The sequence below is a fragment of the Aulostomus chinensis genome, chromosome 16, assembly GCF_037954235.1.
Source record: "Aulostomus chinensis isolate RoL2024-O1b breed Wild chromosome 16, RoL_Achi_v1.0, whole genome shotgun sequence".
Lineage (NCBI taxonomy): Eukaryota > Metazoa > Chordata > Actinopteri > Syngnathiformes > Aulostomidae > Aulostomus > Aulostomus chinensis.
Window position 1 is genome coordinate 18,809,380 of NC_141335.1, and position 24,568 is coordinate 18,833,947.

General features: G+C 40.7%; 1 protein-coding gene across 2 annotated transcripts in view; it reads right to left on the minus strand.

The window, feature by feature from the left end:
* Window positions 1–8,210: 8,210 nt before the first annotated feature.
* Window positions 8,211–24,568, minus strand: part of bcl11aa (BCL11 transcription factor A a) — a 51,686-nt gene continuing 35,328 nt past the window's right edge. The window contains exon 3 of one of the 2 annotated variants that reach the window (XM_086180585.1): window positions 8,211–14,136. In XM_086180585.1, the coding sequence (XP_086036711.1) occupies window positions 11,894–14,136 (2,243 nt within the window). In that variant the 3' untranslated portion in view covers window positions 8,211–11,893. The remainder of the gene's footprint in view (window positions 14,137–24,568) is intronic. The other variant, XM_086180584.1, reaches the window with a different exon arrangement.

Consider the following 24,568-nt stretch of genomic DNA (forward strand, 5'->3'; position numbering starts at 1 on the left):
TTTCATATAAAACAAATAATGCGGAGTGCTCATGTTAACTTAAACCAACCAGATTCAAACATGACACCCATCTGCTGATAATTGTAGGTTTACTTGCTGCCTTCAGCTATGAGTAGGTGGTAAGCAAAAAGTTCTTAGTGAAGAGTCCTACATGGGTCCAATTCTAAAGATCCACACCAACCCAGGGACATGAAATACTGCACCTGCACCGCAACCACAAACCGGCACATACAGCCCATTAGGTGTGTAACCCGAGCCTACCCGCAGAGCCGCAGAATGGCAGCCCGATCTGAAACCCACATATTATGATATTGATGTGTAGCAGCAGGAACAGCCTGGATTAACCAAGATTTTGCATTTTAGCTAAGGTTTTATCTGTGGACAGCTCCTTACCCCCAACTACCAAATATAAAATTATACGATTCTGTTGTGTGTAACTGTGTGTGAGCCATTCCCACATTTCTATACCATCACACAACATTCAACAAACATCAAATCTTGGACCTCAGCGTGTGAACCAGATACAACATGTATACACACACCCCAACACCACACACACACACCTTTAGTCTCCGTCTACCCTGTGACAGGCAACAAAGGTGTTCAGTCATGTGAAACCCAACCCTTAACTGCAGGCTGACCTTTGACCTTTCACAAAACACAAATATGCACACAGAAGGAGGAGTGGGACAGATTAAAAGAGAGGATGAAAGGGGTGTGTATGAGAGTTAGACATGCAGGATGGTCATCCTACATGCATACAATTCGGGTCCAGACATAACAACCTTGCATACACACACACACACATACATTTATGCAGTTTCCTATGTCTCTCTTTTTCTCTCTCTCCCTCATTTTCACAGTTCAGCTAAAGGTGACCCAACCCCCTCATCTGTGTAGCTGTAATTAACCTCTCTAACCCTCATGAGTGTGTCTGTACTTGCGTTGAAGTCCTGAACTTGCAAGGCAGACACACACACACACACACACACATGCGCGCCAACAGACACTCACCTACTCATACCCTTACACATGCGCACTTATAATCCATGTCTTTCCTGGACATCCTTTTATCCAGCTCAGTCCTAAGGGATTTTCCATTGGCCCAGCCACAGCATGAGGCCTTTTCTGGGGTCAGAGATCAGAGCGATGCCCTTCATGACCCTGGAGGATCCAAGCACCATATAGCTCTTACAGCAGTCTGCTGTCGCTGACATATGAGGTCAGGGGGTTAGAACAGTCAGGGAGGATGATATAACACAGATAATCTTGTACTGTTGCAGAGAGAATCTTTTTTTTTCCCATCATTCGTCAACAGTAAGGCATGTTATCAGTATGTTAAAATTGTGTTTAAGAGTCTCTTTGCTTGGCCATGACGAAACCAGACAAAAGGTATGATACTCGTGAAATCATAGGTTTTTATTCTTAATTTATTTTTTATTTTAAATTCATGTTACATTCTGAGAGCAAAACGATTAATAACTCTTTAGTAGGTGTTTATCTATTGAAAGAAGTACACACACAGTGTATGAACATTTGACACATGTTGCTCTACTCATCCTGTTGACCCTCCCCCATAGTCCCATTCATACATTCTTTCATTCGTTCACATTCACTCTGACAATGAATTTGAACTTCGGACTGTGTTTGGGGTGGGGTGAGAGAATGAAAGGAGAAGAAAAGGGAGGGAGGGGCTTCCTCTCTTCCTTCTAAGTCTACTCTCTGACCTTATGACCCTGCCTAGGGCCAGACAGCCTAATCCCTTCCCCCACTAAGTCAACTCCACACATTTCTAAATACAAAGACTTCCATCTTTTTCTATTTGGAAGACATTTCTAAGTGTGAATAGGAAGAGAAGAGGGGGGACAAAGGAAGTAAACACAGACATGAATCACCACACCTGCCGTAACGGTTTGATTTCTTTTGACCACCAACATCTTGCATTCCAGGACTGATGGCCTATCATTGGACTTTGACCTCCTCTGCTTTAATAATACTCTACGTATGTGTGTTTGTGCTTATGCTGAGTGGCAGTTTTGTACTTGCAACTCATAGTGCTGATTATCTTCTAATATGACTTTTCTAAATCATTCATCCACAAATAAACTGCAAAAAATTGTGTCATGGAAAAAGGAGTCAACACAATGGACTAATGAAAAGGCTTCTGAGGCTAAACACAGATATGCTTTGCAGTGTGTTCTTGGAGTAGTCGAAACAGATCATATGGTTATACCATAACATAACATCTCCAAGGTCAGGTAAAAAAGAAAAAAGAAACAAAAAACACTTGAACTTTCACCCTTTAACCCCCTGACATCTCATATCAAGGGGTCTGGAATATGCACCCTCTGAAAATACAGGGTTTTTAAAAGATTATCAGTAATAACTTCAATTGGGGAAATCCCTTGGGTGTGTTTTAACATCAGAGCTTAGTGGTCATTGTTCTGTGACTGAGGTACACAGTGTAAGCTCAAGATGTCTTTCATATCAATGGCGTGGGTTGGTTTTAGAATTCAGCACCTGTTTGACGCCACGTCTGCAGGGTGGTTACTTAAGCTTTGTGTCTGAACTGTAACCTTCTCCCCTTGATTTAGTTTATCAGACAAAAAGGCCAAAACTCCTTTTTGTGTAATGTCCTCTGTATTTGGCCATTTTTTTTTAAGTTAAAGCATTAGAGTCTTGGCCATTTAAAGTGTCAGAGCCTTGAATCTCTTCCTCAGGGATCCAAATCCAGGTGGCTGCCCTTTCAGAAGTGGACAAGTAATGAGTCTGCTTGATTGACTGGCTGATTTTGTTCTTTTTCTTGATTTTTTTTAACTTCTATCACAGGTAAGAAGTTCCTCTTGTCTGTTGTAATTGTGGCAGTTTTGCAGTTATTTCCAATTTGGTGGCACAGTAGTCAAAGTCTTGTTACCTTATGACACTCTTCTTCCCTAGGGTGACTAGTTGATTTCCGGGCTGATGTCAGCGGTCATCACACTGATGTAGTTGTGTGATGTGATCAAGAGTCTTCCCGGGTGTTTCATTATGTTAAATCAAACCATCCTGATTCTGATTCCTGTCCTGCCCTCTCCCATTGACGTTTCATCCTGTGATGTCCCCATCTCATGATGAATAGGGAAATTCACTCCCATCCCTGAAAAAATCTGAGCCTTTATGGTGAGCTACTTCAGTCACAGAGGAGGATTAGCACCAAATATAAAAAAGTAGAAAATAAAAAAAAACACCAGTTTATTTTGACTTATAAGTCAGACATCTGGAATTAGAGTCAGAAAGTCACAGTTTGAAAAATAAAAAAAAATCTCATCTAGCCTTACTCCTCCACTCCTTGTCTCTGCCCCTTCTTTCCTGCTCTCTTTCCTCTAAACCAGTCAAAGCAGATGGCTGTTCCCATTGAGCCCAGGTCTGCTTGTCATTCCTGCCTGTTAAAAGGAAGGTTTTCATCGCCGCTGTTGAAAGATCTGCTTTTTCATTGAGAATTGTTGGGAGTAAATTAATTGAAGGAGTGCAGTGCTAGAAGTACTCTACTTGTAGAGTGTCATGAGAAAACTTTTGTTGTGATTTGGCACTATATAAATGAAAATTCACTTGACTTCATAAGGGTTCTGCTGTGTTGTGAGAGGCAGTTTACATCCGTGCATTATTCTTTACTAGCTTTGATTTTGATTATTACATCCTGTACTGGCCTTGTGGCCATTATACCTCCTAAATAACGTTCAGTGATTGTCTATTACAGTAAGAGCCATTTACTTTGCAGCCAATTCCTATAGACCGCAGTGGTCAACATGTATTAAACTGTTCAATACATATAGAAGTAGATACTCCTCTGTATGGCTGGAAGGGTTGGCAAAGACAAAATGCACTTCTGTGGCATTGCACACTGTGTACACATCAGATACCACAGCACACTCAGAGGGAAGAAAGACAGACAAAACACACACACACGCACACACACACATACATTCCTTTACTCCATCTAAATTCTTTTGGAACAGAGTTTCGCCAAGGCCATAGTGACAAAAGGAGTGTGGAAACATGCTTTCGAAAGTCTTTGGAGAACCTCTTATTGTTAAACCCTGTTGGCCAAAGAAAGATCCATGGGTGTTTATAGAAGACTGCAGGTCATGGTTATATAGATTTTATAACGTTGATAAATGCATTATGCTTTTCACATAAACTTGCACAGAGGAGCCAAGAAAAGCAGAAAAGGCCTGAATGCTCCACAGGTTAATAACACAATGAATTTATCATGAAATTGGACTGAAGGAAAGAGGTAAAAGAGAGAGAGAGTGAGAGAGGACATGAAAAAAAAATACAATGTTGATGTATTTATTGACCCAAGAAGTGCCGCCAGTGGCTAAATGCAGTGCTTAACAGGGAGTAAAGAGGAAACTGCTGCCACTTGTGGGTCCTGAAGGGAGAAGTAAAGTCTTACAATATTTCCATGTTCAAAACACCCGATCGACAATGTCAGAGCTCTCAGGGTTTCCTGTAAGTTAGCTGGACTAACAGAAAAAACTAAGGGCACATCTTAGGGTGCGTGCACTATGAGATGTAATATCTCCTTAGAGATGAAACTGTACATAAAAAAAGAGTCCCTCCATGGTTAGTCTTAAAAAAAACGATTGCAGGTTGATTGCCATGTTGTAAACTGAGGGTACTTAGAGAGGTCCTACCTCTGCTACCATGATACAATCTCATCTGACACAGATCAGGTTCTAGATCAATTCCAAAATCTAGCGGATTATTCCCCAATGTAAGTGCTATCATCCTCCAACATTTCATCAAAATCCATCCTCAACATTTTGTGTTATCTTGTTGACAGATGGACAAACGATCAAACACCGGTCATCGTGAGATCTCTTTGGCAGAGGTAACAATGTTTGTTCAACAATAACATGAGTTACAACAGAAGTTAAATTGACATAAGTGTAAGTCAAGCCGTTGTTCTAGACCCCAGATAAGAGAGAAGCAGTCTAATCAGCTGATTTGAACCAACTAAGAGGTTACAACTGCTTATAGTTTGCCTGGTGATGCTAACTGCTTAGTGGCCATGGATTCTGTTGATGACACCTCTCCATCTTGGGCTTATTATTCAAAGACTGACTGCGTTATCACTTCAGTTTTGTGAGGGACAGACAACTCTCCTGAACACAGTTATATATAGAAGAAAAATAGAAATTATTTGTTTGTGGTGTAAAAGAAAATGTTCAGATCCCCCATTTTCATTTACCTCCTGAAAGTCCTGTTGGCCTCCCTTCACATCGGAGTTTATGGGCCTCTTAAAACCTAGCAATAACATCTGTCCTGAGTGAGCTGATCATCACTATGAACCAGGTTTGTGCATATTATGATTGCATTTAGATCCATTCAGACTGTATCTGGGCCACATGTGCCCATATTCTTGTAACCTTGGTGGTTTGGTTTGCAAGGACAGAGCCACAGAATTGTTTTTTTGTTTTGTTTTTTTTAATTCCATCTCATTTAAATTTCTGACAAACTTGGCACAGACAAGGCATCCCTGCAACCAGCCACTATCTCTCTTGTTAAAAGTCAACTCATTGTAGCTCACCCAGCAACCGATTTCTCTCTCTCTTTCTCTCTCTCTGCAGTCATCTTAAAAGAAGAACGAATCAGAATGATCATCTAAAATAGATCAAATATAATTTAGTGTTCTAAATTAATGGATGTGTTGGATGACACAAACAATAGGGATGTTATATTTAACTCATTTCCATGATTTGATCAACATTCATGCGTTTCACTTGTAGAAGCTGTTTCGACTGATTAAGGAAGTCTACACAAAGCAGTGAGGTGATCTTGGGGCCTCTATGGAGAGGATGGAGGTTACTCCTTTCACTTGGTGGGTCACAGAACCAAAGCTGTCAATATTTTACCATTGTGGCAAAAAAAAATATATTTTTTTTAAAGTGACATTTATTGCTATCTATACATTCAGCTTAAAAATTCTCACAACCATGTTCCACCCCTCCATGAAGAATCATGGCAATCAGCGCAGTCGTTTTTTTCAGATGGGCCGTTGGACTGGGGTTAAAACCTACCACGTTTGGCACAGGTGATCATTGTTTTGAATTGGAGTGAATCATGTTCTATCTGGCTTTTTCAATAAATCTAAGTTCTGTTTTGTTATATCTTGTCCTTTTTCTTCAGCACACCCCTGCTTCATTTTGACATGTTTCTAGCAGAAATCTTTTACTACACTCTGCTGAGGAAGCTGGAGTGTGCTTTTAGGTTATACCTGAAATACACTACAAATGTATGTGGAGCTTTCCAACAGTGGGACAGAGCAGGGTCTTTGACCTGCTAAACTGATTTCATTTGGCCATAAACATATTTGTGTAAAAGGTTCTGGCCACCTTGCTGATTGGAGGGGTGCGTAGTTACCCAAGAGTGAAAAAATATATATCTGCAAAAAAACAATATGAAGATGCATCACGACCCAAAATCTGTGTATTGCACGATGTACAAGGTCATTTTCTTGAATTGATTACAATGATTATTAACTACAGTGGCCATCTTTATGCTCACATTATTCATCTCTGACATGCTTAATGTGTTTTTTGGCATTTCCGGCACTGGCTTAGCATCAACAAAACTCACAGACCAATGAAATCCTTTGTAAATCATCTCACATACTGCTACTCAGCCAACCTTTGCAATCCAGGTGGGAAACTTTGGCACTAGAAAGTAAATGGAAAAATTAACAATATGACGCTCAGAAAGAAAAAGAAAATGTGTTTTCACATGTCTACAAAGAGACAGAACAAACAGTTTTGTTTTTTTTTAATGAAGAATGGCCGGACATTTAGATGTCACAGGCAGTTCTAAAGTGTCTTATGTCTTCCGAGACATTGGCGATTATTAGAAGCAGAAAAGTGAAGCACCACAACCGGACAAAACACATAACTTTGAGCAATCATAGGGCCCAAAAAGAACTGCATGTGGTATTCTCAGAAGCGGTTCCCAAAAAATAGCCAAAACATCATTTAAACCCTACCTAGGAGAAAGAAGAAAGCTCTTAGTGCACAGTGTTGAGTCAAGACACCTCTCTGCACGAACACGAATGACCCAACAGGAAAGTGCATTACAAAGAACCAAAAACCTGAATGTATTTTACTTTACAATTTACTTGAAAAAAATTACAAAATTAGAGTTGGTCCAAAGCGGTCTTTTCTCTAACCTACCACCGTAGAAAATGGCAGCAGTGAGCAGCAGATAGCAGGTCAACCCACTGCGCAATTCAATGCATGAAGATGATTAGTGAATGCAGAAAACAGATTTTTTGCTGACTCTGATTTTTTTTTCAAATGCTTCTATCACTGCAATCTAACATGAAGTAGATCTAGTCTTTCTAGTTGTTGCTGATGCTAAAGCAAACATTTGTCACTTTCACTGTGAGTCCATGCAAGGAAATCTATTTCAGTCTAAATAATGATGAAAGGTAAGCATCTTCCCACTAAATTCATCCAACATTAAAAATCTTAAACTTGATTTTTGTCAACAGAACTGTATTCACATCTGTCAGAGGAGACGAAAGGGTGAGTGGAACAGCGAGGTGCCGCGGCTAGAGGACATAGTGCTGATTGATCCTGACAGCTTTATGAGGCTTTGTGACTACCGAGCAAACAGAGGGACATAATTATATTTACCTAGGTGCATTCTGTGAGAGGAAATGTGTGTATGTCTATACAGTATGTATATCTGTATGTGTGTGTGTGTCTATGAGTCAGCTGAAAGGAACGTATAGGGAACAGCTATTATCAGCAGCAGACACGGTACAGCACTTTGAGGAGAGACACGTGTGCCCTGAGATAGCATGCAAAATAGGTAAAAGTGGTGTGATGCACGCACACACATACACACACTGGCATGCACTGAAACCAGCTACACATCTCGACCAACAGGTATGGTGATACATCTTTCAGCAGTTTTTGAAGTTTCCATGCCAGTGCATAATCACCTGCTCATATTATACATGCACACGCACAGACATTTGTTAGGTACTGTACGTGTTGTAAAGGGCCAAAGGCTAGGTCGAGGTTGTGGTTGTGGTTGAGGGTTCGCTGGGTTCACTGGATTCAGGCAGTAACAGATATGGAGGCCTTGTTCACTACTGATATCTATAACACATGCATGCTTAAGAAGACATGTGCTTTGGACTGCATGTCTACATATGCTGACTTGTTAAAGTAACACTATTCAAGAGTGATTTATTGGACTAAACATTTTCATGAGACAAGTATGAAAAAAAGTTAACACATTTACAGTATGAGGTGTCTGCATGGCTGCACAACACAAACACAGGGGAGATAAGCGACAAGTACCATTATACTTTCATTTTTTTATTAACTGTTTTTCGATAAAGGGACAAAATGGGTGTGTGAACAGGATTATGCAGACATCTGCCAGAAAACACAGACAGTGGTTTTCCCATTACAACTGAATAGGTACCCCAAATAAGTACAACAGAAATTAAAGAGCAATGGTTTGTCCAATGACCATCGGCCACCATAACAAAAAAAAAATTATATTATAACCAAAAATATAAAATAAAATAAAATTAAAAATAAGGATCCATTCCATGTCTCTGTTTTGAACAGAGCATATAGGTAATAATAAATAGTAACTCCCATAGTAAAAGATAAAGTTCAAGTTCAAGTTACGACAAACAGCTCTCAGAACAGGAATAGAAAAGGCTGATAACAAAATATTCCGCATTGCCATTTACAAAAAAGTCTCAACTCAAGCAGGCTTCTCCACGTCCCCCAGGTCATTTTTTTTTAAATATGCTTTGCATATGAAAGTATACCCAATCTAAATATAAAGCACCATTTAGTATTTGGCAATGAAAAGAACTGCAAAACATTTCATTTCTTTTTAAATTTATTTATTTTGACGCTTTTTTTTTCTTAATCCATGTACTGCATATGAAGTTTTTTTCTTCTTTTTTTCCCTCTCTTCTTGATGTTGGAATGTAGTCAGGTGGGAGGGGTGAGAGAGACAGAAGCACACAACAGAACAGGCCGACGTCAGCTTGCGTTACTGCATACAAGAATGGCAGCAGGGTGAGAGGAGGGTGCGAACCAAAAACCAAAGAAGATATGTACAACCACCTCTGTGGACAGGAAACAGAGCAGTGGCCATCTTATGGCCTACAACGTCTCCCAATGCCACATACTTTAGCTGCTTTTTTATTAGGTTTTTCCTTTTATCTCTTTAAACATACAAATAATTCGCACTATATTATCCTGCCAAATTAAAAAAATATACCGTGGCAGCTTGGGATTTTTTTCCACTACCAAAAAAAGGTATGGTAAATACCTTTAGAGAGAACAAGCAACAGTTAAAAATACGAGCCTCAATATAAATACTATAGTGCCTACTCTAAGTGAACATTGAATTCAAATACAATTCTAGAAATACAGAAAAAGTAGACCATAAATGTGTTTAAGCATAGGAATCGACATGAATGTGCATTTTCCTATATTTTAAGTTCTTTATTATATATTCATATATAATCTTAATCCTTTCCCCAATGCAAATTTTATGTCAACCTGAAGAGCTGTGAAGAGCCAAGGCAATAAAAAAAAAAAAAAAAATACAAAACCATCACAGATTTTTTTTTTGTTTTTTTCTTCTTTTTATCATTTCATATATACTGTGATCGGAGTCTTGAACACCACCAAGACGCTGAGGAAAAGAGAAACGACAACAAAACTTAACAGTTTCCCCTAAAAGACAGTGAAGTGTTATTTGCAAAAATGTTTATTTCCATATCTATAATTAAAGGAAGATTTATACAAAAACAGATTCTCGTAGCGTGAGCAACAAGATTCGAGTATCTGAGGCCTAACCAGCAAGGTCTGTAGATTATCCAGGAGACAGTAATGATGCAATGCAGTTCCTTAAAGACAATGTGAATATTAAGCACTGCTGTAGCCAATGAGACTGGCATCCATTTTGTGAAAATGAAGGAGTGCTGAACTTATGTAAACCATGTCAAACCCTTTAATTTACAGACCTTGTTGACAGGATGACGTTTCAGCCCAGTAAAGGACTGGGGGTTTCTAGGGGTGACAAATTGACAAATGGTCAAAGATAAAATGGTAAGGGTACAGAGGTCAACTGTTATGAGTCTGGAGTTGCTGACAACAGATTATGTGTCTCATCTTGTACTGCTTAAACAGTGGGACTTTTTTCCCCTTCAGCATAAACTTGTAAACTGGGAAAATTGAAACAGTGCACTTCATGTCTTAAAACTTGACAATCTAGCATTTAGACTCAACAGAGATACCAACATTGCATCAGTGTGGGACAATGCAAGAGAGGTGTTGGTGCTCTCAGGCAGAGTGACAAGTGCTATACTCTTAAGAGTTTAAATGAAACTAAAGAAGGAAAAAAAAGCTCTTTTTAGGTTAAAAGCAACAGCAAACAAAAAAAATGTGCTCTGCATTAGCCTATGCATACTGATTACAATGATCGCATTTTCACTCTTTTCAAGAGCCCTGGAGTACAGATGAAACTTTTTTTGCAATTCTTTCTTGCTTTTTGCTGCAATTCATAGTTAATGACCCTGTTTTGATACAAGAAATGTAAAGTGAAAGAGATTGCCTCTGATCCCTATAATATGTATGTAGCTTTCTGTCTGTCTAGCTTGTAGTTATTTCAATGCTCTCAAATAAAGTTAGCCTCACTTGGAGCTCATATATTACTTTATGCATTGTTTCACACACCACATATCAAAGCAGCGTTGTAGGTTTGTGCTAACTCAGATACATGACACTTGTCCGCCATGTGATGTATCCCTCAAGTTCAGGATTGTACATTACAGATTACCTTTATCTCAAAAGTACCTCCTTACCAGAAACAAAACTACACATAATTCAGATATACACAATACTGGTTGTACCATGCTTGCCATGAAATCCACGTAATAAAGATAGCCCATTGAACATGTAATAGGTAGCTAAATGGTGATTAACTAGTACTCTGGATCTTTGATTATGACTTGTCACAGTCTATTAGAGCAGTCAGGTGCTTGATGCAAGAACCTTTCCTGGGTGGCTTAAACCTTCTAGCTTTATCTAGTGTGACCCCAAACTTATACCAGATAAGATTATGGCCAATGTAGTTTTAAGATATCAAAGGCACTCTTTCTTACTCTACCAAATGATAGTACAAATTGAAATCGTAGCACACCCTTGTCTTTTCGAAGTTATAGGCTGCCATTATTATTCAGTTTAGTCATCGAGCCAATGCATGATTTTTTTTTAAAAAACCCTGCGTGAACATGGCATCTTTTAGAAAGATCGTGATAAGTGCATTTCCAGGGTTGCCAGAAGAGGGTCAAGTCAAAGACTAATTTTCCATGTCACAACACAAAACTGTACATGATATGTGTTACAGAATGTACGCAGCATGGATGTATCTTTCTTGTCTTTTCTCTTTTTGAAGAATAAAAAGAAAAAAACAGAAGAGAAAAACAGCAACACATTTACTCAACAACTAACCAACCAGGGACAAGTTCTTTTCTTTTTTCTTTTTTTTTTTTGATTAGCAAAAACATACTATGCATGCTGACTAATTCTTAAAAATGGAAACGAAAAAAGAAAAGAAAATACACAACATGTAAATTATTGCACAAGAGAAAGGCTCGAAGTTTTGCGTCAATGCAAGAGTATTGCCCCGATACAGATCATGCATTCAATGGGTAATGGAAACGGGGTGTGCTGGTGCAGAGCACATGGTCTTAAGCTTCCACCAGAGTGGTGAAAGTGGAGTGTTGAGGTTGGGGCAAATCTACAAGAGGCTTGGAATAAACAGGGGACTAATGGCAGACAGCTGAGGGGAAAAGGTCCCATAGTTCGGCCTTCTACTCTGACTTTATTTCGGTACTCAAAGGACGGTCACTGTGCCATTTTTTCATGTGTTTCTCCAAGGTGCTGTAGACACTGAAGGGCATCTGACAAATTTCACACTTGTACACGTCTTTGCCCACCTGACCGTGGGTCTTCATGTGGCGAGTAAGTTTGGAGCTCTGGGCACAAGCATAATTGCACAGCTCACACTTATATGGTCTCTCCCCTGTGTGACTGCGCCGATGCACTGTCAGGTTACTACAGTTCTTGAACACCTTGCCACAATACTCACAAGTATCACTCCTGCGGCCGTCCTTGGAACTGGGCCGCCCAGGACCACCAAGGTGTGGTGTACTGCCCCCACTGCCGGTACCGCTGCGGCCCGACATCCCACCATCCAGTTCTCCTGGAGGGGTCGAAAAACGCAGACTGCCATTCTCTGAAGAATGCTCAGACGAAGAGGCAAAGGGCGATTGTCTGGAATCCCCAAAATTCAGAAAAGGGTCCTTGAGTTGTCGGGAGGCAGCATAGCCAGCCAGCCACTGGGAGTAAACATTCTCCGAGTTAGGGATTGTGGGAGTGGGCAGGTCAAATTCTTTTTCCAGCTTGATGCGTTTGGAGAAAGGACTAATTGGACTTGGGCTACCCAAAAGCAGTTTCTTAGAGAGGCCAACAGAAGCAGATTCATTAGGAGATGCTCCCCGCCCATTGACTGTTGAGACAGAGCCCTCTTCCCCACGATCTGTTTCCAGCACTGAGTCACCATCACACATTTCTCGATTGTGTTGATGATCTCGGTTGAGGTGATGGTGCAGGTGGTTCTCCTGTGCCATTGCATTACGTTTGTGTGCATTGAGGGCTTCACTGAAGTGCTGCATGCTAGCTGCCAGACCCATCCCCTGCATCACCTCAGGGAGTGAACGAGGGATAGACCCCTCATCGGCCACTCCTCCCAGTCGGCTTCCAATAGCTGCATTGTTTTCATGCTGGCGTGCTGCCTCAAGGTTCAAGCCAAAGTGATAGCTGTTGTTTCTTCTAGCTGCCCTCTCACCGTTATGCTCTTCCTCCTCCTCTCCCTCCTCTTCCTCTTCCTCTTCCTCCTCCTCCTCCTCTTCTTCTTCTTCTTCTTCCTCTTCTTCCTCCTCCTCCTCCCCATTCTCGCGTAGCATTCGGTTGTTTTCACTTTTCAGCTTTGCCACCACTGACTTGAGGGCATTGCTTGCACTTCCCATGTGTTCACTGGTGCCAGGCTCTGGAGATGAGGCAGTTGAAAGCCCATCTTCTGACTTGCCTGTGTTTGGCGAGGAGGATTTGTGCATGTGTGTCTTCATGTGGCGCTTCAGTTTACTTGCCTGTGTACAGGCATGATCACACAGATGACATTTGTACGGCTTCTCTCCTGTGTGGCTGCGCCGGTGTACTATTAGATTACTCTGAAATTTGAAGGCTTTGCCACAAAACTCACAACACTTTGATTTCAAGGGGGTGGTGGAGGAGGGGGTTACCCCTGCAGAAGGAAGAGGCGTAGTAGGAGTGGTCTGAGAGCCAACAGGTGACTGCATGGAGCCTGGAATAGGTGGTGGGGTAGCAAGGTATGGAGGTTTGCTGCCCCCTGCACCTCCTACTCCTCCACTTCCTCCTGCTGTCTGGAATGGCTGGAGCAAGCGCTGCATGGGGCTAGGCCGACTGGGGGATAATGGGGGAGTGGACCCTGAGGTGTTGCCCGCCAGCTCCCGTAGCCGCCGTGAAAAGTCCATTGTCGGAGGGGGATCCAGGGGTAGAGGAGGATTGAGGCGCAGCACCCTGTCAAAGGCACTCGGGTGGTGGGCTGCCAGCGCCAGCTCCTCTGGGCTCAGGTGGTGGGGGTCCAGGTGGTTTCTTGGAGGGGGGCTGAAGAGGGGTGGCGTGGGAGGGAAACGCTGATGATGGCCCCCAACAACAGCACCCCCAGCACCAAGTCCAACCCCTGCTCCAACACTGTCCCTTCCACCTGAGCCTGAGCCAGGGATGCGGAGGAGGTTGAAGGGGCTTGCATCAGGAGGCAGGTGGAGGCCGTGAAGGGGAGGCTGAGAAGGGCAGTCTGCACCCCCACCTAGGGAAGAAGGCCCACCCATTCGTGGGGTGAGAGGGCTGCCATGTTCACTTTCTAGGTAAATTCGGAAGCCATGGGTGTTCTGGGCATGCTGCAGCAAGAACCAGGCGCTGCCATATGACTGCTTACATGTAGTGCAGGTGTAAGTGGTCGGCTCCTCCTTACCTGTAGCAACACAGAAGGGGGACTTGGTTAGGATATATTTAACAAAAATGTCAACTGCATGTGTGTTCTTTGTATTTAAGGCTGAATTCAGTGAAACATTACAGTTTTCATTAAAATAACAAAACAAAAAAAACCCATTTCAGTTATTTAGTGCTGTTTACTTCAAAACATTAAAACAGTTATTGTACATAACCAGTACTTTGTACAGGATAACATCCATGAAGGACAACTCTGTTGAAGTTGGCTGAGCCAATCTCTTATTGGAACCTTAGGCCTAACTGTTACAGCTTTTAAGAGGGGTTGGCACATGGTGTTGAGGGCTTTGCTAATACAACAGTACCCCTTATTGAGGTCATGCCCCACATGAGTAACATGTGAGAATCTGTGTGTTTGTGTGTGTGTGTGTGTGTGTGTGTGTGTGTGTGTGTGTGTGTGTGTGTGCGTGCACGCACACACATTTGTTCTTCTCGCAAACTGCTCTGGGACATAATTTCTTCCTTTAGACTGACTGTGAGTCCTCCATTGTCAATAGCAGAACAAAGAAATAGTGCTATCCCAGTGGACCACCACTTCCCCCCAATCTTCTAAAACAGAGGCTCTCCTGTGTGTTTGTCAGGGAACCTTTGACAAACACACACATGAGGGATAAGTGTGAAGAATCCTATGCACCTTAAGAGCATTTCCTCATTATTTTAGCAACAACAGTATAATTACTTTTATTACAATTATATTTGATGTATTCTACCAAAATCCCAAGTCCTAGTCAGTCAGGAATTATTTTGCATTTTGAAAAGAATCAAAATTTTTAGGACCAAAAAGACAATTTCTGATTTTTGTTAAAGAGTATTAAATTAAATGGTATAATTTCATAGACAGGAAAAAAAAATAACTCAGGATTCTAGATTCAAATTGTCATATGGACTATTCATATTACTACAAGTACTGAGACTGGCACATACAAATACACACATTCCCCAGTCACAGGTATATAGAAAACCCTGCAACCTGAGGAAAATATAACTGCAGCAAAGTGAAACATTAAGATTCTAACTAGAAAGGAAAAAATATCCCCTTCAATCTGCCTCAAAGCTTCTACCCTTGATGCAGGGAGCCTGTCAGTTTGAAAATGCAATGAGAGGACCATTTAAAACAGGAATTGTCTTTGAATGGCCTCAGCAATGATAACCTTTGATGGGACCTGCAATGCACATGTAATCTCATTAGAGGCCCAAACGGATGGCCATGGACTAGTTTACAAGATTAGATGACAAACAACCCCTGATGCTGCCATTCAGAACTGAGGAACTACGAAATGTGGACGCATTTTACAGAGTGGACAAGCAGAAAAAGATGAGAAAACAAAATGGAAAAAATAATTTTATTCATAAACAATAGAATAAAGTAGACATTTGAAACATTTAGCTGGCATTCTTAACTATCCAGTTCATAAATCACAGCAATTTTAGGTGTGTATATATATATATATATATATATATATATATATATATATATACATATACATATACATATACATATACACACATATATATATATATATATATATATATTAATGCATTCACTACTGTATAATTACGATCAACTATTTACTAATCATGCAAAGTCAGACATAGTTAGGCATAGATACAGGCTTTGACAATTGTCCTTTTACTATTTTGTCAGACTCTTATGCTTGGTCTGGGGCAGTGATGTGTTTCCTCTTCCTGAGTATAAGGAATGTGACCATAATTAGGAGTGTCTGCAACACAGCATAGACTGGTGACGGTAAAGCAAAGGGATATTTTCCTTTTGTTGTGGAGCAGTTAAAAAATTGTTTGGCTCCTGTTCTTATTTTCCGTTTAGCTTGTACTATCAAATTTGATGTATATTATAGGCCATTTATTATTCTGGTGTCACCTATTTTAATCTACAGCATTATCTTGAAATACAGTGAAATAATATGTGTGCTTCGCTCTTTATTTCTGTTGCCCTCAACCTTTTAAGCACCAATGTCTATAGATATCAGATCTGCCTGTACATCAGATTTTGCATTCGCACCTCTCTCCTTCAGAATAAAAATATTCCTAAAAGAATGTCATCATGAAAATTAAAGCTTGTTTAAAATTGACACACAGCAACATACCTCCAGTAGCTAGGAGAGTATCAAAAAGTTTGATGTGAGAAAAAACATTGTTGCCTTCTTAAAATAACTGCCTAAGCTATTTTTTTCAAGTTTTTCAAAAAACACAATAGTGACAGAGGGACAATACATCACAAAGAGTTAATCTAGGCAAAAAAATTGTCAAAAATAACTTAGGCAATTATTTTAAGAAGGTGACAATATGTAGAAATTCATATTCGCAAAAGGGACTCTTTGAATGTGCTTAATGCTGTGGGACTTGGATAGTGTAGCACAGTTGAGTTTTAGTCACAAGGATCACGCTGAACAGAGGAAAATGAATGTGTAATAGTTAAAGTGTGACAGTGATCCATTCTGTCTATGCTTTTCACTTTTTCTCATTCCCTCTCTTTGTAGCGCACAAACACACAGTTATCCCACATAACCAACAGAAAGGATGCTAAATTATGGATCATTAAAATCATCACAAAAGACCGAATCCGGCCACCTGCATCACATATAACCTGTGAATATCATTTACATTATCAAGACCTGAATGCTTTTATTTTTGAAGATTACTTCTCCTGAAACTGGTCATTGGCAACAAGTGACAAGAATGCACAGAACTTTTTTTTTTCTTTTTTTTTTCTGGTGATCACAAGGCAAATCAGTTTGGTTCATTCAAATATCTACAACTGCATTTTGAATCTGAGCTGATGTTCATATTGGATACCCATAGAAATTCCAAGTAAACATATCCAAGTATAACACAGATTAAAACAAAGAAGACCCAAACAAGACAAGGCAAAAATAGTTAGCTAATATGTTCCTTTTTGACTTGTAGCTGAGACTTGTCTGTGCGCTGATTGAAACTGTAAGGTTAATGGATTTTAGAGTGGGCGACCGCTCCACTCTGTCTCTCTGTAATATACTCCCATCAGCCACTTCATTAGGCAAACTCTCCACCACTCTGAGGTAGAAAAATGAAGTGAAAAAGCAGAATGGAGAAAGAAGCTGAAGCCAGATAGAGTGAAAGAGGAAAGAGGAGACGAGATAGCAGAAGTAATCCTTCCAATTTCAGTTGAGATGGGGGTTGGGAAACACCTGGCACAACTTTTAAGCTTGAACACTGCAGGTGTATGGATGGAGAGTGAGAGGAAAAAAGAGAAAAAAAGATGTGTGTGTGTGTGTGTGTGTGTGTGTGTGTGTGTGTGTGTGTGTGTGTGTGTGTGTGTGTGTGTGTTGGGGGGGTAATAGCATCTGATTCCTTACTTGGGGTAAATGTCAATGCCACACAGCTACTAGTGAGACTCCAGAGAACACACACACGCTCAGTTTCAGAAATGTCCTAACATTCAATACCAGCCATGCTACAGTGACAAGCACAGGCATTAAGCCCTATTAAGCCAAGGGCACTGCCTGGACACTTATGTGCTGGTAGATGGGAGAGGGAGGCGGCTTGGCTCATGTTTCATGACTCCTTTGTGTGTGTGTGTGTGTGTGTGTGTGTGTGTGTGTGTGGTGTGTGTGTGTGTGTATGTGGTGTGTGTGTGTGTGTGTGTGTGTGTGTGTGTGTGTGTGTGTGTGTGTGTGTGTGAGCAGCTGGCTCTATCCATCCCTCTCAAAAGGAAGTGTGTAGAGCTGTGATTCAAGGGCTGTCCAAGGAGCTGAAGTAATGCCAGTGCACCAAACTGAAGACACACATGCAGAAAAGGAAGATTCATTCACTAAACGCATCAAACATGCCCATTTTTAATGCATCAAATGAGTGCCAAACACCACAAGGCTTTTATCATTTCTCACGTCAGCTGGGTTTTAATGTTTTCTCATTCTTCACTAATTCCACTGTAAAAATGTCAAGCTAATGACTGTGGGGTTATGTGAGTGTCCAGAATAGAGGATAAAGAGTCCATGTCCCAGTGGGATATTTTCCCCACATTGCAGTTTCAAATTTCATACCATGCTCATCCTATAAATCTTCAATAAAAACAGAGAGCTCTGTTTTCATATATGAAATAGTTTTACAATGTCAGAAACCAAATGAGCCACATAGTTAAAGGTCATGGGTAGAATCTAGGATGGATGGCTTAATATTCTGAACTATAATTTCATTAATCTATAAACAACTGAAAAAAAGATAATTGTTTTGCGGTTGACTTAGAATAAGCTCTTTATATCTACATAGTGAGTGGGTCCTCTTTCACAGAGTCTGACATATCAGTACCTACAAACAAAACCCTTTATGTTTATATTCAAGTAGATTTCTCAGGCTTGTTTTCTCATACCCACTGTTTCCACAGAGATTAGGATTCCTCTTCAGCTCCAAAATCTCACTGAAATGAGGAGTCCTCCAGTTACAAAAAGCCAAAATGGTGATGGCCAAAACTCCAAACTTGAGGCTTCAAGAACAGGAGACAACATACTAGCTGGTGAAGTCACATTTTCTGACCACCTCTTGAACCACTTCATGCCAGTAACTTCTTCACCTTTGCTCACTCTGAGCAAGGAAGCAATGCTTACTCTGTTTGTTAGTGTGTTTCACCGTGTTTTTCATTTATTTTGGTGAATGGCAATTGTTATTTAATGCACAGCAACACCACAATCACATTATTTAGACCACCTGATGGCGGGTACACTGAATAGCTGTCATGGTGACCACAACTATGGACAACCCTGGTCATATTATAATGTAACCAATGTAGAATCAGACTGTGTGTGATCTGATCTGCAGGCCAATGTGGTTTACTCTTATTGACTTGGAGAGGGAGGGTGAGACAAAGGATCTGCAACTTCACCAATGGCAAATTTATGTTTTCTGAGTTCAAGCACTTTCAAATTCAAGAAAATCCAAGATTTCCTCAACCGTCTGTATGGTGTAAAGTATGGCCACCACACAAATCTGCTAACATCTACATGAACATCTCTGCAGGCTGTACATATGCACTGACTGCGGCTGCATGTGCTTTAAACAGTACTGTACTTAACAGTACTTAATGGTATAGTTTCGGATTTCTACTGAGAATGTCGGAACAGATCAACATATGCAAAGTCAAATGAACCCAAATGCATGTGGGTCTGTTTCAGAGTATAACAGGGGCCTGAGTGGTGCATGTGTTTCAGGACGACACATTCAAGACAGCAGAAAATATATCCAGCATTTTACACTTTCAAATTCTCTTTTAGGGATCCACCACAGACTGACGGTCTACGTAACTGTCTGTTCCTGAGCCAGTCATGTTATCCTGTAAATTAGCTGGACTGTCACCATGAAATCCCTCTCAGAGCAGCTGGGAAACAAGCCTGGATGCCAGGTCTTGACGACCAGTGAGGACAGACCCACTGTGTGAATTTAATACATCTCTACACACTCAATTTCTCCTCCTTTTATTAGCCATCCCTTATAATAATTTTCACTCCATGACTTCCGTCTGTCTCTATCCTCCATTTCTTTCATGTGATTTTTCTTTTCTGAGCAACAATATTAAACCCTCTTCTCTTCTAGTATCCCCCTCCCCCTCCCCCCCATCTCCTTCTCCATCTTCTCCCCCCTCTCTTTCCACCCATCGGTGGCTCTCTGGTGGTGTCCTTGGCTGGGTCCACCTCTGGGTGAGATGATAGTAATTGAGGTAATGGAACATCGCTGAAACAGGATTAGCTACGCATACTGGGAGTGAGGGACAATGTCCCTTAATACAATTTGGGATTTCTATCTGAGCCTCAGGCTTTCAGGATTCGCTGCTTATATTTACATCTGGGCATCGCTGCTCACCCTTGATCACCTCGGCTTTATCATAAAGGAATACCTAGACATTTCACAAGAATGTAAGCGTGGAATGTATCATATCTGGAGGGATATGTTCATTTATTGCTGCATAATTTATTACCATTACTGTCAGCAACATTATTATTACCAGTTTAAGAAACTGTCCATCTTCTGAATACATGAAAAAATAATGGAATTTACAGGAAACTGACAGAATGTCATATGGAATGCAATATGATTGTAACTGATGTTACAGATTCACTCCAAGGAGCAATACTGAGTATATAAGTTAGTTAACAGACAAATCCTTGGCAAGCCTGGCTATAAAACACCATGGTATGAGTTTAAAGTAATACGAAATTCCTTTAGAATCTTAAAAATTACAAGTAGACTTGTATGAGTTGTCAGGTCTCCATCAATATTTATTTGGATGCACCACCATGCGCATTTTGAAGTATTGCATCAGAAAAAGTTGATGAAAACAGTGAATGTCGCAAAAGAAAAAAAAGGGGGGGGGGTTACGCTGAGGTATTTTTTTCTTTTCTGCAAGAGAATAAAGACTCAAAATGGGTGATGGAAACCCCTATTGCATGTAAGCTCTGATGTAGCAAATCTTAAACTCTCTCAGCTTTACTGTCATCAGCGCATTTTAACCCCCATAAAGCAAATCAACTTTCAAGTCAATAAAAACAACCAAAGGGAGCAGCCATCTTGCCCCCTCCCATTCCAGGAACTTTGATGCAATGGCAAAACTCAAAACAAGATGTCAAGACAAGTCACAATAAGTCACATAAATCTTTGATTTTTTAAAAATATGTAATAATGAATAATGACTAGGGCTGCATGGTGGTGCAGTGGTCAGCACTGTCGCCTCACAGCAAGAAGGTCCCGGCTCAGGCGCGGGATCTTTCTGTGTGGAGTCTGCATGTTCTCCCCGTGCCTGCGTGGGTTCTCTCTGGTACTCTGGCTTCCTCCCACAGTCCAAAGACATCAATTGGGGACGAGGCTGATTGATACTCTAAATTGACTGCAGGTATGAATGTGAGTGTGAATGGTTGTCTGTCTCTCTATGTTGGCCCTGCGATGGACTGGCGACCTGTCCAGGGTGTACCCCGCCTCTCGCCCGTTGACGCTGGTATAGGCTCCAGCCCCCCCGCGACCCTTAATGTGTAGGAATAAGCGGAAGATGACGATGGATGGATGGATTAATGACTGCATTGTCAGTGTCGTGAATATTTTAGCTTTTTGTTGACCAGCTCTCAGATTACTCCTTCCTCCCAATGCACTTTTGTACTGTAAATGTCACACCTCCCCACTTAAATAAAAGCTCTCTCATGACTCAGGGAGAAAACCATATCAAGGAAATGTTTCCTAAATGGTTTCTGCACGATGCGATCAGTATTGACTCTGTTACCATAACCTAGCCATCCTCCTTCCATCACTCCATCCTCCCTTCATCATCACTCACTAAAGTGCAACAGATGTGGCTTTCTGGATCTATACCATTTTACTGACCAAAAGCACTTATCATTGTTTTCATATGAAAGCTTCCTACCCTCTGTCTCTTTTCACGTTTTGATTTCAGAACTGCATGTTCAATGGCTCTAAAATCTATGAAACATTTCGTCGGCAGTGCGTGGTGTTTCAAGTGAACATCATAATTGAGTGCCATCCTATTAAACTGTCACGGCTATATTGGTCTTACAAACTGTTGTACTAATCTACTGGACTAAATTTCATCCTGCATTGAGCTCCAAGAAGAAGACATAGTCACTATCCTACTCTTCCCCAATTATTTTTTCCTTTTATGCAAAAGCTTCTTTACTATAGTAACTGGAACACAAACAGCGGCAGCTGTTGTGCTGTCCACTCACTCACAGGAGAAATACGCTCAAATGACTACATTGTGCAAAAAGCCGGTGGAAGGAAATCAGCCTTTATTACTGGCACCAAGTCACCAGCAAGATCAAAGCAAGTTCCTCAAATAGTTGCAGTTAGAGGAGGGCAATGTTAAATCATAGAGGGGGGGTTGGCAAATGAAGGAAACTACCCTGTAATATATGAAGAAGACGAAGGAAGCAGTTGCATCCTGAACTGTTTGTTGACTCCCGTTCTTTTGCAAGCGAAGAACTGACATTTTTAGAGGTGTCTGTCAACAGACTGAGAGGGGAGACTCAAGGAGTTCAGTCAAGCTGATTTCAATATGGTTCTGAAGAACTCTGTCTACTTCAAACAAAGTGCTTGTTGGGCAATCTTAAGGGTAAAAGTTTCCTGCAACCTTCCAAAACAGAGAAAGAACTGGTTTGCCTTTTCACTGGCTCCATAGAGACATGGCACTTTCGTTCTCAAAATGTGAAGAACAGGTTCGGTCATGGGTGGGAAAGGAGTGTCTGTTGTACAAATGATGTGCTGTAATGAATACTTGAGGACATACTGTCCAAGATCACACAGTACAATTAGTTGCGTGACTACAATAACAAATTACACAGAGTTCTTGCAGTGAATCAGAAGTAGTCAGTGCTGTCAGAGGACACTGTGATGGTACAGGTGTGAACTTTTGCCTTTAGATGTAGTTGGACAACATATCATAGTTTCTTTTGAGGCACGCTGGGGCCTTCAGGCATACCTAATTTAACATTCTTTAAATGATTGTGGACACTCCTTGCATTATCTATGACTCACCTTGATGAAAAAAACAGAAAAAAACAACAACATCAAGTTGAGGTCAGTTACCTGATTTAGGCCTTCAGTTTAACCTCAAAACGTCTCCTTAACGCCGCGCTCAAAATCATGTCTTCATTTGAATACTGATAAAAGCGAATGAAAACAGCCACATCAATATGAAATCGAATCACCCTTAATATAACTCAGATTATTTTTTATCATTTAAAAAAAATCCCAATCTGTAAATCATCATAAGACTTTGGCAAGATCAAAATTGTCCCCAACAACAGGAAACCACATTGGGATAAAATTTACTGTCAGAAAAAAAAGGTATTTCGTAGTAAAAAAAAAAAAAAAAAGTGCAATCAAATACTGCCCTACATCTCTCACCATTACGATTCATCTTAAATAATTAAAACGAAGACTACTTTATACTACAGATGTCTATTCTGTCCTCTGTTTATTTCTTATATGCATGTCATTTAAGCTGTGACAGTTGCCCCCTATTTTGGGGTTTATGTACGTAAAGCAACATTCTTGCTCACCGAGGGAGTTTTAAATTGTATGTTTTACATTTCTTTTTTATAAAGGTACTCTGTCCCCATTCAAGAAAACAAAAGAAAAGTAAAGTAAATATTATAACTCGCTTTACATGGTTTGATATCATCTTCAACTACTGTATGACTGCCTTCTGAGAGGGAGTCGCTGTTACTAGAAAAAAAAGGGATTTTTTTTTTATTCAAAAACAAAAGCATTACAATCAGTGTTACAGTAATCCTATTTATATGGTATACAGTGAAAAAATAAAATATTTGCATTGCTTCAATTTGAATAATATCTAACTATTGTGGGCAACAGAAGCCTCCAGGTCTGATAATAAGAATCTGGTGGTTTTATGGAAGAAAAAAAAATATGAATGCATTTGAGTTATACCAAAAACAACAATAGATTATTGAGTCTGTCTGATACATGCTGTGGGTGCGTGTAGCTGTGTGGTCCTGCTGAACTGCCATACACTCTTGCCTGATGAGCAAAAATATCAATACCGTCTGTCCCTGTGTGTGCATGTGTGTGTTTGTGGGATATATCAATACCTTCTGTCTCTGTGTTTAGAACCCCTGCTGGGCTACAGACTGTGGTATCTGCAGCTTGCTCACTCGTAATCTGTGTGCGCACACACGCGCATGTGTGTGTGTGTGTCTGTTATAGCTGCCATGTGACAAAGTTTCCTTTCTTTCTCTGCACACACACACGCGTACATACACACATACACACACATACACACACAGACACACACACACACAGAGTAATGTATCTCATAAAGGCTGTAAATGACACAGCCAGGGCCTTTAAACTGTGTTTATAAATGTAATTAAATGGACCAGCCTTTGTAGAGGCATTCGAGCGCACTGTTGCAGTGATCCAGAGTGTGTGTGCATGTGTGTATGAGTGAGCGTGCATGTCCATTTGGAAGGCCGGCACTCATGATAGCAAGGACAGCCTCCACTTAACCCTAAACCACCATGGTGAAATTACAGAGCATCCAAATTACAGCACTTATGTGTGTGAGGGAGAGAGAGAGACAGACAGAGAAAGAAAAAGAGAGAGAGAGACTGAGATAGAGAGAGAGAGAGTGAGTTGGGTTTGAAAGAGGGAACTTTGTCCTGACACTGACAAACACACACACACACACACACACACACACACACACACACACACACACACACACACACACACTATTAAATGACTCAGCTTGTGGACTTCCACTTAAAATCCAGAATTCTAATCTGTTGCAGATTGGTGACCTTCTTCAGATCACATAGTCACTCCAGGTTGGTTTCAAAGTTCCTGTCGCCTCGGGGCCCATTCACACGTTTGATTGATTGCAA